We start from the raw sequence: 16555 nt of genomic DNA on the forward strand, positions 1-16555 counted from the left end.
GGGAGGCTTAGAAAAGCCTACCCCTTCACTTCATATTTGAACTTAGCTGATGAAATATTTTTGTGGTTTTGTGGGGGAAAAAAAGCAAAAAAAAAAAAAAAAAAAAACTTTGTTTACAGTAACTGGTTTGAATTAAAGGCACACAGATAAAAAGCTGGCACAGGCAGGCCTGACAATATGATTCAAACTGCTTTAAATTCAAATCTAATCTGTGTGGAAAAGAACAGCAATTCAAATTGGCGCTACCTTAAGCCTAACACTGCACCCGGGAGCTGGCTATTGTTCGCAGTGTGTTCAAATGAAAGCACTTCTGGGCAGCAAGTTGCCAAGGTGCAGTATCGGTAGCGTTCTCTTCAGAGGCAGCTTTGTAACAGAGCAGCAGGATGAAGCCCAGCTCTGTAATTGAAAGCCGCCAGGTGCCACGACCCCCTGTGGCTGCTGATAGGAAACAGAAGCGTCGGGCTTTGTATTGCAATTCAAAAAGATATAGCCAGCCGGGTTTCTGGTAAGGCTTGTTGAGAGCTCTGGGAGTCTTGCTTTGTGCTCGGTTTTCAAAGCTTTTTTTTTTTATGTGCCGGTGTTGCTAAATGAAATGGTAATGCATGAAAGTCTACACTTTTTATTCCATAAGTGTTCCCTGTTGTGAATCTTTTCCACTGGTATTCTGACTGGAGGAACACATTGATCAGAGAGGGTTGAACTCAGGTACTACAAGCATTGCAGATAAATTGATATTTAATGGACTTCAAAATACATGCATGCCAAAAAAAAAAAACATGACATACAGAATAAAAAGGAAACTGACCTGGAACACAAGGTGGTGGTGTGCGTGTTGAGATAGGAACAGCCTGCACGTGTGCGTGTTGGGATAGGAACAGCCTGCACGTGCACGTGTGCGTGTTGGGATATGAGCTGGCATTTTGTAGTTATGAATGAGCATTTCTTTTCCCTTCCAGATGTTTCGAAGCACTACAGCCAGAAAGCTATACTTGAACAAGAACTCCCAACGGTCACGCAGAAACTTCAAACTACCAACGAGTGTATCCTGACGTCCCTTGTGTCTCTGAGCAACGTTACTGGAAAGGTAACTGAGACACTATGCATGCAGAACCATGCAGGCTAAGAAGGGGCTATGCACCTATCATCTAAACAACTAAATAACTTCAACTCTCTCTGTTTAAAAATTATGTCTTAAAATTGTGTTCTTTAGAAAACAGTTAAAAGCAAATCCCTTCTGTTGAACTAGCAACATATGGCAATAATGTAGTGGATTCTGAAGCTTAAACTGCTGTATGCTACTTGCTGCCTCTTGCACCAGGGCCTTGCTGAAAATGTTCTGAGTGATTGATCATCCCAGTTTGCTTCACAAAATACCATTGCATTATGTAAGTGTAGCTGGATGTGTATAGTGTCATAAAGTGAAGCTTATACATAGTTTTTTTTACTTATTTATTTTTTTAATAGTCTCTATTGCTGCTTCTTTCCACTTGCATGAAAACCTGTTTATATAAATTCTGTGAGACCTGCTGTGGTGTTTTTTGTCCATAGTTATAGATATCAATGTATTGATGCAGAAAATGTCATGACACCAGGACACATTCGATACAAGACCATTTTTTATTGGTCTGTTTATTTTTGTATTACAGATTTATTCCATTTCGAATACTTCGTTGCAAAAATCAGTATGAAAAATGTGAAAACAATCCTGAATCCATTTTTGTATTTTAAACTCAGAAATTGGAAAATGAAAAACGGGTCGATTTTTTTATTTTTTTATTTTGTTTTTTGGGTTTTTTTGTTTTTATGAAAAACCGAAATAGAAAAATTAGTCGATTTACAATTTAGAATGCAAAAACAATTGGCTGAAATATACATGGACCATTACAGGCCTGCGTCATGCTTTTCAACTACAAGGAACTTAAAGAATAAAGTGCAACAACAGTTCCTGTCTGTCATGATCTGCAGCTACCATAGATCTCAATCGTAAGAATTTATTCATAGAATCAAGGATAATTACCTGTAATAAACTTCAGAGCTACGTGGGTTGTTTTCTTACATGTGTCTCATTATGGAATACAATTTAAATGTATCTAATAATGGCAAAGTTAAAAACTTCTAGATCACTAAATATGACACCTCTCTGGCGCATGTTTTTACAAACTGAAATGCACTCCGTTAGATTTAGTTATAAAGTTAAAGTAGCAATGTTGCCATCACATTTTCTAATAGCTTTTGATCCGCAAATCGGAGCTTTATTTTATTTGTATTTGTTTTTAACCACGTTTTTCTTTCCTTTTTAGATTGCTACATATTTCAGCAACAACCTAGATTTCTTCACTGCCCCGACAGGCTATGGTCCAAGAGCAGGGACTGGGACAATGAACCCCCTTCATGCAGAGTCAATGTTACAGTGCAAGAAGAGAGCAACTGGCTATATCCAATCCCTGAAGAAGGTTGGTAGAATTGATTGCTTCCCTCTCTCTGTCTCACGCCAACAATGTACCCTGTTAAGCAAACGTACAGTTCAGTGGTAAGATAAAGGTTAAGTAGTCATGATAAATGAGGGTCTGTTTATTGTAATCTTGTAGCCACTTCATCCTGTTTAGTCTAAAGCTATATGTGGGAAAGAAAGTTTTGAAGATGGAACATCATATTGTTAACAGTCCTGCTGCTTCCCTTTTGTAAAAGCTGGGGGGTAGGCTGTGTCATTGTAGAGGGCCTTGCACCGTGACAGGGCTCATACCCGTCTTCTGACAATGTGACCCTCAAGAGTTTTAATCCGTGCATGGAAGTGTTATGAACCTAAGACTGTAGAAAGGGTTCCTTGATTATGTGAAGCATGATATTTTTTTTTTTTTTTTTTTTTTTTTACTTTAGCCACTGCCAGAATCTGTTCCTTACGTTGAAGCTTTGGCACACCGTAGAATTCTTCTGAGTTCCACAGAGAGCAGAGAAGGTCTAACACAACAGGTAACGTTTTTTTTTTTAATTTGTGGTTACTGCACATGGCTTTCTGATTGGCAGCGCTGGGGCCACACATGTCCAATGTTGGTAAGGCATGGGTAGCTAAGACTAAGCTAAGACTTGGAGTTCAAGTCCAGTTCCAAATTAGCCAGAAAATGTTAAGTTTACTACATAACATCGCGTCACTTACACTACTGCCTACAGGTCCATCAGAGCCAGGAGAAGATTGTAAAGCTGGAACAGGAGAAGGAGCACTGGATGCTGGAGGCACAGCTGGCCAGGATCAGGCTGGAGAAGGAGAACCAGCGGATCAGTGAACTGGAGGCTCAGCTTGCGGGCTCGAGCAGCAGCCAGCTCTCCCTGCCCACCCCGGAGAGCCCCAGCTCCCAGCCCACACCAGAGGAGGAGGGCAAGGAGCCAGGAGAGAGGGGCCTGGGAGAACCCATCCGCAGCGCAAGCCTGGTGAGCCTCATCGTACTGTCATCCCTTGGTGTTTAGGGATGGGCCCACAGTTCGCCATGTGTTGTGCTTATACCAGACTTAAAGACGACGGATACAGGGTCCCCAGTAGCTCACTTATTAAGTATTAAGTGCAGTACATTTGACTAAAGTTTCATTTTAAAAATTTTGATTTACTGTCACCTTATCTTTTCATGATCATTGTGTGGTTCCTATTGCAAATACTAATAATAATTTTCTTTTTTTTTTTTTTATATATCAGTGTTAAGCCGAGTGAAGTTGCTTCCATCTGGGTTTAGGAGCTGCTCTCCAGTCCTGTTTCAGCCAAAAGCGTCTTTTACAGAAGAAAGAGCCAGCGCCATCTAGTGATCCTGACACTTTGGGTCAAGTTTGCTTTTGTTTAACTGGCAAGACGCTGCTGTTGCACTAGATGGTGCATTCTCTTACTAATATAGACACGTTGACTGATCAAGCCTGCACTTTGTGTAGGGCACGCAACTAGAACTGAAGAGTAGCTCCTGAACTCAGTCAAAGCAACTAAACAAAAACAGAACATTTGAGTAATTGAAATAAGAGTCTCTCAAATGAGTGAACATTTTCCAAGGACTGGAGAAGATTCATTACCATGTGAACAGATACCACCGCTTGTTTATAATGTGGTCCCCCTACTCCTTTAACTGTGGAAAAATAAAACGGGCATTCTGCAGCAAATTACTTTCTTTAGGCGTTTGGTGAAAACAACTTTGTGTTTACTCCTCAAATTGCCATTTGCAGTTAGAAGAATTGGATAAATACCTTGGCAAATATTTCTGCTTTCTTAAATACCCCCGCAAGACATCTCTCTTCTGGACAGCAGCATTAAACTATCTTTTGTTTTAAGATAATTATTTCATTACTGTAGTGTAGATCAGCAGATTTTCCTAATCTAATCCAGAGATCTGAGGGAGGAGTTGATAAAAATAACCTGGAAAGGATTTCTTCTGCTGTATCTAACTGGAACTTAAATGTGATGCTGACAGATATGTTTTATAATAATATAATGTCCTGTGACTGTTTCAGATTGGAATGTTGACAACTAAGAGTGAAGAAGTAAAGGTATGGATTTACTTTTTAAAATGTGTTTAATCAGAATTCAGTTAAAAAGCCCCTGCTTGTTAATAGATAATACTAGGCATGGGTCCAAAATGTGTTTTCAAGACACACATGTGTGCGTATGTGTATCTGAATGTCAAAAAATCATGAATTTTAGTTTACATAATGAACGTCAAATCATGAATTCCAACTAAATAACGAACGTCAAAAAATCATGCATTTACCTAAACTACCAAGCAGTTGGTCTCACTAGTAGTATTGCTAATACTAGATCTGTTTTTTATGTAATAGAGCTGTTTGAAGAATGCAGATTGCTTAAGGGGTTTTGACTTCCTTTAAGAACTCTCTCTCTCTCTCCCTCCGTTGTTCACTAATGTAGGATTAACTCTAGCTAATGGAAATGTTCATGGACCCACAAAGATTATGCCAAAGAAAGCCATGAGCACCATGTCTTTATTAATGCGTGTCAATTTAGTGCTCATGAGAAGCGAGGGTCAGTGGCACTGGCTACATGGTGCCAGCAGTTAGAAACGCAGTTAGAATACCTGTTGCCGTTCAGTCCTGAGCACCTCTTGAGCAGACTGTCGTGCTGAATTGTGGAGTGTTTTTTGTAACTGGAATAATTTTCACAAGGGTTGAAGTTGAGACCTCATGATCTGTGATATCTCTCGCGCTGTCTGTGTACAGGTCCCAGACGAGGAATGTCGGGAGCAGCTCATTAAGAGTCACTACATGAGCAGAGTGGCGGAGCTGACGTCCCAGCTGCAGGTGGCAGACAGCAAAGCCGTGCATTTCAATGCAGAGGTGAGTCACAACACAGTCTGTGTGCTCGGCACCAGAGTGTACATCCACAGGCACTTAGTGCTCTGGAAAAGCACTCTGTGGATGGCCCTGGAGATGTAGCCTATCCTGTAAATCAGAAAACATTATCTTCACACCAGAAAACTTTTACTAATAGTTTAACATCTGCTTTAAGGAGAGAGGTCGGTAGATGAAACATCTAGCCAGCCTACCCAATCTGGATCTAGCAAACAGGCTGGTCTTTGTAGTTTGTAAGGCAGCATCCTGACTTGGTGGCAGGTCACTGCTGGAAAACAGATTGCAATCTCAGTGGGTGTTAGTAGTGTAGCAGATACAGGTTTACTGTTGATAGAGAGAGCTCACAGCTACAGTGCAGTGAGCATTTCCCAGTGCCTGCCCATTGACTTCAGCCTGATAGAAATGGAAAGACAAACCTCAGGCCTGTTCATTGTTTGGGGATGTGATTTTGTGAGTTTTTAGATTGTTTTTACATTTTTGATGTAAATGGTAAATTAAAAAAATATATATTTATATTTATTGTACAGCTGAGTTATTGTATATGCTTTATAGTTACCCTTTGCGATCCTATGTCGGACCAGCCCCATGCACTACATTACAGTTTTCCCTTTCCAGTCCGATGTCGGAAGACTTAAAGCACAGGACTCTAGTCATTTTCTCTCCGGAATAAAACAGTGAAAACCTTTCAATGGCCGAGTGAGACCGATAGGAGCCGAATGAAACAGAAAAAAAGGCGTATCTCATAGCCCCATGCACTACAGATAACACAGACATAACAAAGGAGGTAGCTGCTTCCGCATCCAGCGCTCAAAGAATATCACAGACATTTGCAGAGCTTTTATTTGATGTTATAGTAATAAAATAATGACTTGGATCACATTATTGAAGAATGTGAAGATACATTACTGAGTGTCCTTTTGCGATTCAATGCCTTTTAGACCTGTTTTACTCTGAAAAAAATATTTTAAACAGTGCGTGTGAAAATAAATTGGACCTGATGCATATAAATGGACTGCAAAGGATTAAAACATGCATTATATACCAACACTGCCTCCTTTGTTTTATGTATTCTTGAGATCTTTTTCAATGTTATCTCAATTGTTTAGAGGGTAATAATAAATAAGATAGGGAGTCTAAAGAGATTGGAGTAAACATGTCAAAGCAATCTGGATAAGAAGTGAGTAGGTTTTTCTACTTTTCAAATCTTCCCATATGGTTCAAGTTGAGTATATAAATATATAACTGCTTTGAGATAAAGGCAGATTGATTTATATTTTTGAAAGAAAGTGGTACTGGAAGCAGTGTGTGGAATCTTCAGTTTGTTTGTTTTTCTTTTTTTTAAATCTTTTTTTATATAAACATGCACTAACATTTGTTTTACATAGCTGTCAGTTTTTATGGGCAGAAAAAATCTGATACTAGGATGGTAAATTTGGACATAAGAACATAACATTTATCAGAGGTCGCATTAATGCAAAATTTTGCTTCCTAAAGACAAATTAAATCCTTAGATGGAAAAATATTTGGTCTTGCCTTCACGGAACACACAGAATGGAGAGAGACGCAGACATGCATATTCGTGGTAATCTTTTACACTGCAGCAATGACTGGCCTTCAATATAACAGCATTGATTAAGGTAAACTCCAGTCCTGTAGGTGGCAGCACTAATCCTCATATTTGGCTTACGCAGCAATATTAAGGATTTTTACTTTTAGTCCCTGTCCACATTACATCACGATCTCGAGAACCGTACTCAAACGTTTTAATGAACCCAGCTCAAAGTCACTTTAATTTTATTTTAAACAGAGCTGACAGATTTTTTTAAGCATAAAAATGAATATGTAGTGCTGAGTGTCACAAGTCAGTTGTCAATCTGAAGTTTTTTTGCTAAGCAATCAACCTCTTCAGGGGATTCTCATGAAGAAGATCATGCATCTGCATCTCGGCCATCTACTTCTGACTGTACAAGTACTGCAGTCGCTGAAGCAGTAGTAATGTAGAAAAACGCAAACGAAAAATACATTCTTATAATTCTGAATGGGAAATGAATTATCCGTGTCTTGTTTTTTGAGACGGCAAGATGTCCTGTAGTGTGTGTGTGTGTGTGTGTGTGTGTGTGTGTGGTGGGGGGGGGGGGGGGGGGGGGGGGGGGAGAGGGGGGGGCGGGTGGGGGGATGGGGGGAATGTACATGCAGATGTGCAGATTTTCAAGAATCTTTGTGTAAAAGACACAGACACGCCGATTTTGTTGCCGTTATTGGAATGCAGAAGAATATGAAAACACACGTAGGTGAAGCAACAAACAGGGCTTAGAATCCTGTCTCGTCACGTGAACTGTCTACTGTTATATATAACAAAGAAAGTGTGTCTGTTTTATATGTGTATCTATACACAGACAGAGATTGTTTAAACGTTAATAAAAATGTGCCAAAATGCACATCCCTGGAGTTTATTAGCCTTTCTGTTGACATTAATTTAGTATTCGTTGGATGGGACGCAAAATATTGGGCATGTGTGTTTCAGGAATGCATGAACAGAAAAGCTAGCGCTACCTCTGATTTACAAACGAGAGGAGGTCATTCGGGCCATCTAAGCTCGTCCAGTTCCTAGTAGCTGATTAAGCTCAAAACTCTGTCAAGTTGGGTCTTAAAGGATCAAACTGATGCAGCTTAAACAACATGACTAGGTAACCCATCCCATACTCTCGTAACTCTTTGTGAAGAAGTGTATCCTTCAACAACACGACTAGGTAACCCATTCCATACTCTCAGCACTCTGTCCTAAGACAGTCTCCACTTAATTTCCAACTGGGTCCTCAAGTTCTGATTTCTGTGCGGTAGTTAAAGTATTGGTTAGGTTTAACTGTCAACTCCTTTGAGATATTACTTGCTGTATAGTACTTCACACCATGTATAAGAAGTCCACCTTGACTGCAGTAGAAAAGGTCTGCTATGTTGAGTTCGTTTGACCCGTTTGCTGTTTGCACTGAATGTTTTTGTGTTTTTGGTTGACAGTGCCGGGCTCTTGCTAAACGATTAACCCTTGCTGAGAAATCGAGGGACACGCTGACAGAGGAGGTGAAGCTGGCCAATCAGAATGTCAGTCGCTTGCAGGTGAGCATGTATACACTTACAATGACTTTATATTTCAATTCACAATAGAATTTCTTAAGGACCCTTCCAATGCAGAATCCATTTCAGGTGTGTGCCATTTTTAGTCCCATTGGAAAGTCAGACTTGGTTATTGATAGCAGGCCAGTGTTTTATTTCATTGCTTGTGCCCATATATCAAATAAGCAGTATTTTAACACCATAATAGTAAAGACATCATATGTTATTAGTATAACAGGTTCCTGAGCTACAACAGTGCTTGCATGTGTAGGGTAGAAACCTGTATAACCTTATGTTTGATTTGGATCAAGATAGTGACAAGCTAGTTTAAAACTGAGGTTTCTTGTGTCCCTACATCTGAAAGTGTCTTTGGTAATCCTATGGACAAATATACACTGCTAAACAAGGAGGGTATATTCAGAGCTGTGTATGTATTAAGTATGTGAATAGAGGCACTCATTTCCGGTATGCCAGGCCTGTGTTAGTGTTGTTAGAGTGCATCGTATTGACTTATTGAGGTGTAATTACGTCCTCCTTCCCCAGCATGGACTGTAGTGTCTGATATGTGCGTATTACCATCACCTGATTGCCATATTGCATTATCACTTCTTTAGAGGGATTGTGGGTATTAATTTCAATACAGGAGTTGGGGATGTCTGTTGCTTAACATGCACATATTTGACTATCCCTTCTGTTTGAGCAGTGTCGTAAAGACACCAAGAGAAGTGGGGGGCACTGTAGAGGTAAACAGTAGCTATCCAAATTCATTCATATTTCTAGCCTATTATTGAAGGCAGCTATACAGCTGAAAGAATGATAAAGATTTCCAGCGTGGAACAAACGTAACCATGCTGCTTACAGTGCCCCGCCCCTCTATGTCCCTAAGCTACTGTTGCAGTCGGCGCCGCCTAATCGGGAGTCTGATAATCAGGATTTCTGCTTAAATGGGATACAACTCTGGGAGACAGTTCTTTCCAATGCTGTTTATGTCATTAAATGAGATGTCACTTCGTTTAATTGAGATACAGTATTTTCAAATGATAAACAAGATCACTTTTCAGAGCAAGACAGGTCACGTAGCACAGTGCAGTGAGTACATGATTACGCTGTGATTTGTGTTTACCACGTTGAACTTGTTTAATTAGAACAGTTGCTTATTCAGGATTTTTTTCCTGCTCCTCAGGCGTCCTGGCACTGACTCTATCCCATTTTTCACTGCTAAAAGGGGTAGCATTTCACACGTTTCTGTTATATATAGTCTAGCTATATATATTTAAAAATGGTTTGTAACTGAAGGAAATGCTTTGCGCAGTACACTTTAGTCTCTTGTTTATTGTTTTATTTTTGAGTTGGAGAAAAAGCTGGGTTGTGGGGAGATTACTAGGTCAACAATGTGCAAGCTTTATTTGCTATTCGCATACCAGTGCAGCAGTAGATCTTCCTACTGAAAACATAAAATCAGCACATTCTGCAGAACTAAGACCAGAGTCTTACACAAGTGCACAGTGAGAGTTATTCTAGTGTAGGTGTGTGTTGCATTCATCTCCTGAATTACTTAATTGATCTAGCCTGTGTTACATTAGTATATAAGCGGCAGCTCAAACTGAAGAGCAGCTTCTGAATCACTTATTGCCGGGGCGGGGGGGTGGTGGATCTAAAGATGTGTGTGTGCTTTTTAACCTTTCAGAATGATTGCAAACAAAGTAAGGGAACAGTTAAAAAATGTATTAAAATAGAACCTACTTTTCAATGATACCTGAAATATCAGTAGTGAAATGGTCCTTGAGAGGCCAGAGCTGAATTGTACCCTTAGCTTAATAATATTAACCTGCTGACTTTGCATATTACAGGATGAATTGGCTACAACCAAAAGGAGTTATGAGGACCAGCTGAGTATGATGAGCGATCACCTGTGCAGTATGAATGAAACGCTGACAAAACAAAGGGAAGAAATTGACACTCTGAAAATGAGCAGTAAGGTGAGCTTGATCATGAGTTTTTCTCTTAAAAGATACATAGATTTGAAATGGGGCTACTTACTTTTAGGAACAATTATGATCTTATACTTGGATGTGCAATTAAAAAGAAACAAATCTTGATAACAGAACACATACGAATTAGGAGCAAAGCAAAAATTTCATCCCAAGCTTAATGCGAAAATCTTATATGAGCACAGATGTAGTTGTCATTTTTTGGATGAGGTTTGAACCTCAGAAACCAGATTTGAATGAACTGTGCCACATAGTCCCTTCTTTATTCTTGTTATTCCAGGGGCTGTGTGTGTTATTTTTTTATTTTATTTTTCATTCTGGCTAAGTCCTGCAGTCACACCCAGTTGACTATCTGCACAACACATAAAATCGGTATATATAGATAAGGCAGGCAGTGTGGTCCAGTGGTTAAAGTCCAGGGCTTGTAACCAGGTCATCAGTTCAGATCCCACCTCTACCACTGACTGAATCACTGTGTAACCCTGAGCAAGTCACTTATCCTCCTTGTGCTCCATTGCTGATGAGATGTTAAATCAGTGTCCTATTGTAAGTGACTCTGCATGTAATGCACAGTTCACAGCCTACAGATCTAAAGCGCTTTGTGATGGTGGTCCTCTATGAAAGGCGCTATATAAAAATAGATATTATTAATAGATATATTCTTTTGCATGGGAGTTCTGGGGGTTTACACAGAGTTTGGAACAAAAGCAACGACTATTTAAAATAAACAATCTGATCATTTAATCTTTCCCAGCTGTGTAAACATTTTTTTGTTTTTACTGTTGCAGGGAAATTCCAAGAAGAATAAAGGTCGATAGGCAGCAAACAGCTGCTCCTTGAGTCTGGATTAGACAGCTGAGGATGTGACCAAACCTGAACATGGGAAAACTGAAAATGCCAAACAACTGACCCTTTCCTCGCCTCAAGCAGGACATTACTGATAGTGGCTGGAGCAGCAGAGGGTGTATCTGAGAGCTAAGATCAAAATAACCAACAAAAACTTGACAAAGCGCAGCAGGGTGTCTTACAGCAATTGCCAGCCACTGGCTTTTTGAACTGCTGCCAAAGTGTTTCTACAGAGATGTGTGCACTTTGATTGAGAAAACAAAGGGAGACAGAAGATGAGGTATTGCAAAGTAATTTTTGTTCCAAAAATAATTCTCAATCTGTCACCTGGGTGGAGAATTGGTTCATATTAGTGATCATTCCCGAGCCAAAGGGAGCTAATTGTATCAGTACAAAAGACTAACAATGCTAGTCACTTGCACTGCTAATTTGTAAAATGGCGGACAACAGCAAATGAATTACAAAAATACCGTACTACAAAACGAAGATGCTGCAGCACTAAAATCATCATAAAAATTTCACTTTCAGTGTTTTCTGATTTCCTAAAATTCAAACAAATCCAACTCGACAATGTAAATAAATACAACATTCACAAACTCAGTGGACTTCTCAGATAATTGTATGCGGCAGTGAGCAAGTCAGACTGCTGACCTCACAGTGGGAAACTAAAGGACACTTGGGAAGAACTGTTGTGCAATACTGTGGGCATTATAGACCTCTTGTTAACTATAGTTCATCCCTCGGGGGCCATAGCTATACTCCTCTCTAGTCCATATATATATAATTAGGGCTGTCAATTAATCACAGTTAACTTCTGCAATTAACGCATTCATTTTTTTTAGGAGATTCGTGTTTTTAACACATGTTAATCACGCTCCTGTCTTGTCCCTCTTATTCACAGTAATTCATTTCCTGTGGCATGCCATGATTGAATGAGTATAGTCATCGTTTTAATATAAAGTTAGTCATGAAATCGCATTATGAACAAAGCACTCAAACTGGAGGAATTGTAGCTTTGTTTTATTTCAATAACCACATTTTCAATAATATTATTTACAGTTATGGAGGATATAACCATTACTCGTGGATGTTTTGTTTTATTGAAGCAATTTCAAGTTAAGAGAATTTAAAATTATTATTATTATTATTATTTATTATTATTATTATTATTATTATTATTATTTAAATGGCAATGAAAAACATCCGTTTATGAGTAAAGGAAACTGATCATTGTAAATGCAATACAGTGAGTAATAAATTTACTCCATTGTGATTCAAACAATTGAATAACAAATGCCGGATTGTAAATAAATATAAAACTGTGAAAAGGAAAATAGGAAAAGATGGATTTTTTGTTGGGTTGTTTTTTGGATGATAATAATAATAATAATAATAATAATAATAATAATAGCATCAGTAATAAAACAAACTTAAAGGGTACATAAGGATCTTTTTATTTTACTGTGTTACATGTTCCCATGTGTTGCTGCAGCTGTTCACGTAAGGTGTGTTTTAATTTTTTTTTTTTTTTTTTTTTACATACCACTTTTAAATTGCATTCCCTGCCTCAAGATGGCTTCCCATGTACCTGCATGGACATCTCAGAACTACATTTCCCATCATCCTCCTGCTCACTGGTAAATTGATCAGTTACATATGTAAGCAGGAGGATGATTGGAAATGTAGTTCTGAGAGGTCCATGCAGTTACATGGGAAACCATCTTGAGGCAGGGAATGCAATTTAAAAGTTTAAAAAAGGGGTCAATGAAAAAAAAAATTAACAATATGCACACCATACGTAAACAGTTGTAGCAACATGTAACACAATAAAATGAAAAAGGTCTTTATGTACCCTTTAAATGAGATGGATGCAGTAATTGTATCAATTAAATATGTGATTAAAACCAAGATTAACTGAGATACATGAGCCACCACAGGAAACAGGAACATTTGAAGAAAACAAACTAAAAGCATCATGTTCACAAAATTCATAAATGTTTAAAATCTTGTCCCCTGTCAGGCTAATGCATTTTGTTTAGTTGAGGGACAAGGAGTAGCTGTCACACAGGCTCGGCTGATCCTCTTGATTCCAGGTCCAAGTTTACAGGCTGTGGCTCTAACCTTCTGAAACTTATATATTACTACTTTTGAACTTGTTTCACAGGTCCACTTACATACTGTATGTCAGACAAGGACTTGTTCATTTCATCATGGAATATCAAAACATAGGAGTCAATATTTGATTAACAGGAACATTATTACATTACAACATAATCGTATTTGTATTGTGTGCTTTTTAAATTAGTCATTTTATTTGTTAATGTAAAAAAAAAAATGTGTAAGTTTGTATATTTAGAATATGTTTCTGTTTTTGGGGGTGAAAAAAAAAAGAATACGTCTCCAGAATGCTAGGTTGGCTTATCCTGCGGAATTGAAAGCACAATTTGTTCAATTAGCTGCAGGGTTTTACTTTCTTGGCAGGCATAAATCTGCACCAGTCAGAAAAATGATCTTCATCTACACTTTACTGTCTATTAAAATTAATGCATACAACAACTGTTCTAAATAAACCAGTACAAAACAGCTACTTCTGAGTTCTAATTTAATTGAAAGCAACAATAACTGGTACCCTAGCCAGCAAGCTGAATTCTTAATAATATCTGTACCACACTTGCAATAAACTTAAACAAAACTGCAGAGCAGAAGTATTTTGATCTGAGTAATTTGATCTCTCTGTAGCTGAATTCAATATCCCAGTGATTTATTTTTTTTTCTTCTTTTGTGAGAACTTACACAAGTTATTATAAAATGCACACATGGAGATGATTACAAATAAGCTAAAACTTCTTCACTCATAAAACAAGCAAACTGGCATTCCAGTGCTCCAGAGAAAGAATGGTAGTTGGAGCAAAGAGAAGCAGATGAGGGTACGAGTGGCATCCTGTTCCTTTGCCCCACACAGCTGGGAGACTGGGCAGGAGCCGGACTCCCACACGTCTTCTGGGGAGATGTGTCTACTTTTTCTGTATACGTCATTTCTAAACTGAGATAAGCAACATTGAGGAGGAGGAGGAGGAGGAGGTTATGCACATAGGAGGCCACTGACACTACTGCCCAGTCTGTGGTTTTGATGTAGTTGTTGTTTTTGTAGATGCCACGCAAAATGGTTTATTGAACCAAGTTGGTGCATGTTTACAAGGTTTCCACACCAAAATGCAACATGCACCCTTTTTGTCAAAATACAATAACTTTTATTGGTGAAACGAGACTGTGTGGTCCAGTGGTTAAAGAAAACTGCTTCTAACCAGGAGGTCACCAGTTCAAATCCTGGCTCAGTCACTGACTCACTGTGTGACCCAGAACAAGTCACTTAACCTCCCTCTGCTCCGTCTTTTGGGTGAGACGTTGCTGTAAGTGACTTGGCAGCTGATGCATAGTTCACACACACTAGTCTCTGTAAGGATAAAGGTGTCTTCTAAATAAACAAATAATAATTGCTCATTTAAAGACTCAGAAGTGTGCCTTTGGAGTTTATTTGGTCAACCTCAAATTTAACAGTATCGGAAACTGGATTGCCTCAATTACTTTTTGGCTTTCAGATTTTGATTAGCGCTTTTAAATTGGGGAAGAAATTGCACGTAGGCTTGATGCGAGTTCAGTTATTTGAGTTGCCACTAAGATCATGGACTCTTGCACAGTTCAGGCATTGTATTAGCGATATGAACACACATATACATTTATAATCAGCCAACAATACAACTGTGCTCAATTTGAACATCCACAAGTGTGATTTTCTCCTGTGGGGCGCACAGCTTTGCCTTCTGCATGTACTGTATATACACTAAACTAGTCTGAACAAGCCTCTTCTAAGAATGTCTGTTTAAAGGGATAAATGCATCTTATAATTATTATTTTAACATGGGAAAAGAGAAGAACACCAACACACCAGCATACGGCTGAGAAAACAGCTGTCCTGACACTAAAATATTGAATTGCCATTTAGTGATTTCTTGGGAAAGAGTAAACACAAAAACAAGTTACCCATTTAATAAAAAAAAAACATTTATGCAACTTCTTGGAAAAAGTGCTATCACATTTACTTGTTGTAGTCTAAAAATTCACCACACTACAGTTCTCTAATAACTGCAGAAATTAATTCTGCTTTTTAATCTTGTGACTGGTGCCTGTGAATCCACAGTCCCTCATGTATGGTGTGTTGCATCTGCAGAGAACAAATACATACAAATGAAAATAATGTTGTTTGTCGATATCGTTCAACAGATGGTGAATTCCATTTATATTGAGTATACAGGGTTGGGGTAAATTCCTGCTTGTTAATTACAATTCCTTTTTTAAAATCAATTCCCAATTCCAATCCTCATTCTAATTCCAACATGTCATTGATCAAAATTGCAATTAGCAGTGTCCTGTTAAACCGAGCTTCTCCCAGTGGTAACACATTACTTACACTGAAGTCACTGTTAGTCAATTAAAGGACTTTGAATTGGGAACTGATTTTAAAAAGGAATTGGAATTAACAAGCAGGAATTGACCCTAACTCTGTATATTAGCACACATTAAAATGTGAATATTCCAGTCCAATTAAAAAGGCTGATCATGTGAAATCTAAGTTTAGGGCGGGGGAATTGGCAGTCAGTGATGTTCTAATTCATACAGCTTTGATTTAGTCCAGCCTTCAGCGCACATTAGTAATGGGCCTCCATTCCTCTCAGTCATGAGACTCAGAGCACTAAGTAACAAGCTGCTTCATTTCATCAGCACAAAACAAGACAAGAGCTGGGACTCTTGCCAAATCTATATGCTGCGCTGCAAAATGTGTAACTGAGTCATTACAGGCCTCTAGTCACAGAACTTTTTTTTGTTCATTTTTTTTTTTTTTTTTTTAAGTTTTAATGAATAAAATACAATTCTTTATGCATTTTTCCAAACTGTTAAAGCAACCAAAAACAAACTAAACAGTTTAGTGAATGTCGAAATCTGTAAAAAGAAAAAATACTCTGACAATGGACAGGTGAAATGCTGCGCCTCAGATCAATAGTTTAGTTAGAATGTATGTTCTATCAGCACAATGGTTGTACAACGGTTAGTGCAGCATATTGATCTTTCCATAAATTCAGATTCTATAGCAGCAGCACTTAAAGAGGCTAGAGTCCAATCCAGGATGATGTTGCATCCTGGTTCTTTATTACCTCATTGAACACCTAGGTTCAATAAAACAATTAGACCTGCTTGGCACAAGACTCTGGCCAGCT

At 38.5% G+C, this 16555-nt stretch overlaps 1 protein-coding gene across 3 annotated transcripts in view; it reads left to right on the plus strand.

Moving 5' to 3' along the window:
- Window positions 1–12363, plus strand: part of ppp1r21 (protein phosphatase 1, regulatory subunit 21) — a 35913-nt gene extending 23550 nt beyond the window's left edge. For 2 of the 3 annotated variants that reach the window (XM_041251765.1, XM_041251766.1), the window contains exons 14-22: window positions 957–1084; window positions 2301–2453; window positions 2878–2970; window positions 3169–3426; window positions 4483–4518; window positions 5203–5319; window positions 8350–8448; window positions 10296–10424; window positions 11225–12363. In XM_041251765.1, coding sequence (XP_041107699.1) covers window positions 957–1084; window positions 2301–2453; window positions 2878–2970; window positions 3169–3426; window positions 4483–4518; window positions 5203–5319; window positions 8350–8448; window positions 10296–10424; window positions 11225–11254 — 1043 coding nt within the window. In that variant the 3' untranslated portion in view covers window positions 11255–12363. Of the gene's footprint in view, window positions 1–956; window positions 1085–2300; window positions 2454–2877; window positions 2971–3168; window positions 3427–3685; window positions 4458–4482; window positions 4519–5202; window positions 5320–8349; window positions 8449–10295; window positions 10425–11224 lie in introns of those variants that run through there. The other variant, XM_041251767.1, reaches the window with a different exon arrangement.
- The last annotated feature ends 4192 nt before the right edge of the window (window positions 12364–16555 follow it).

Source organism: Polyodon spathula, chromosome 6 (genome assembly GCF_017654505.1).
Source record: "Polyodon spathula isolate WHYD16114869_AA chromosome 6, ASM1765450v1, whole genome shotgun sequence".
Lineage (NCBI taxonomy): Eukaryota > Metazoa > Chordata > Actinopteri > Acipenseriformes > Polyodontidae > Polyodon > Polyodon spathula.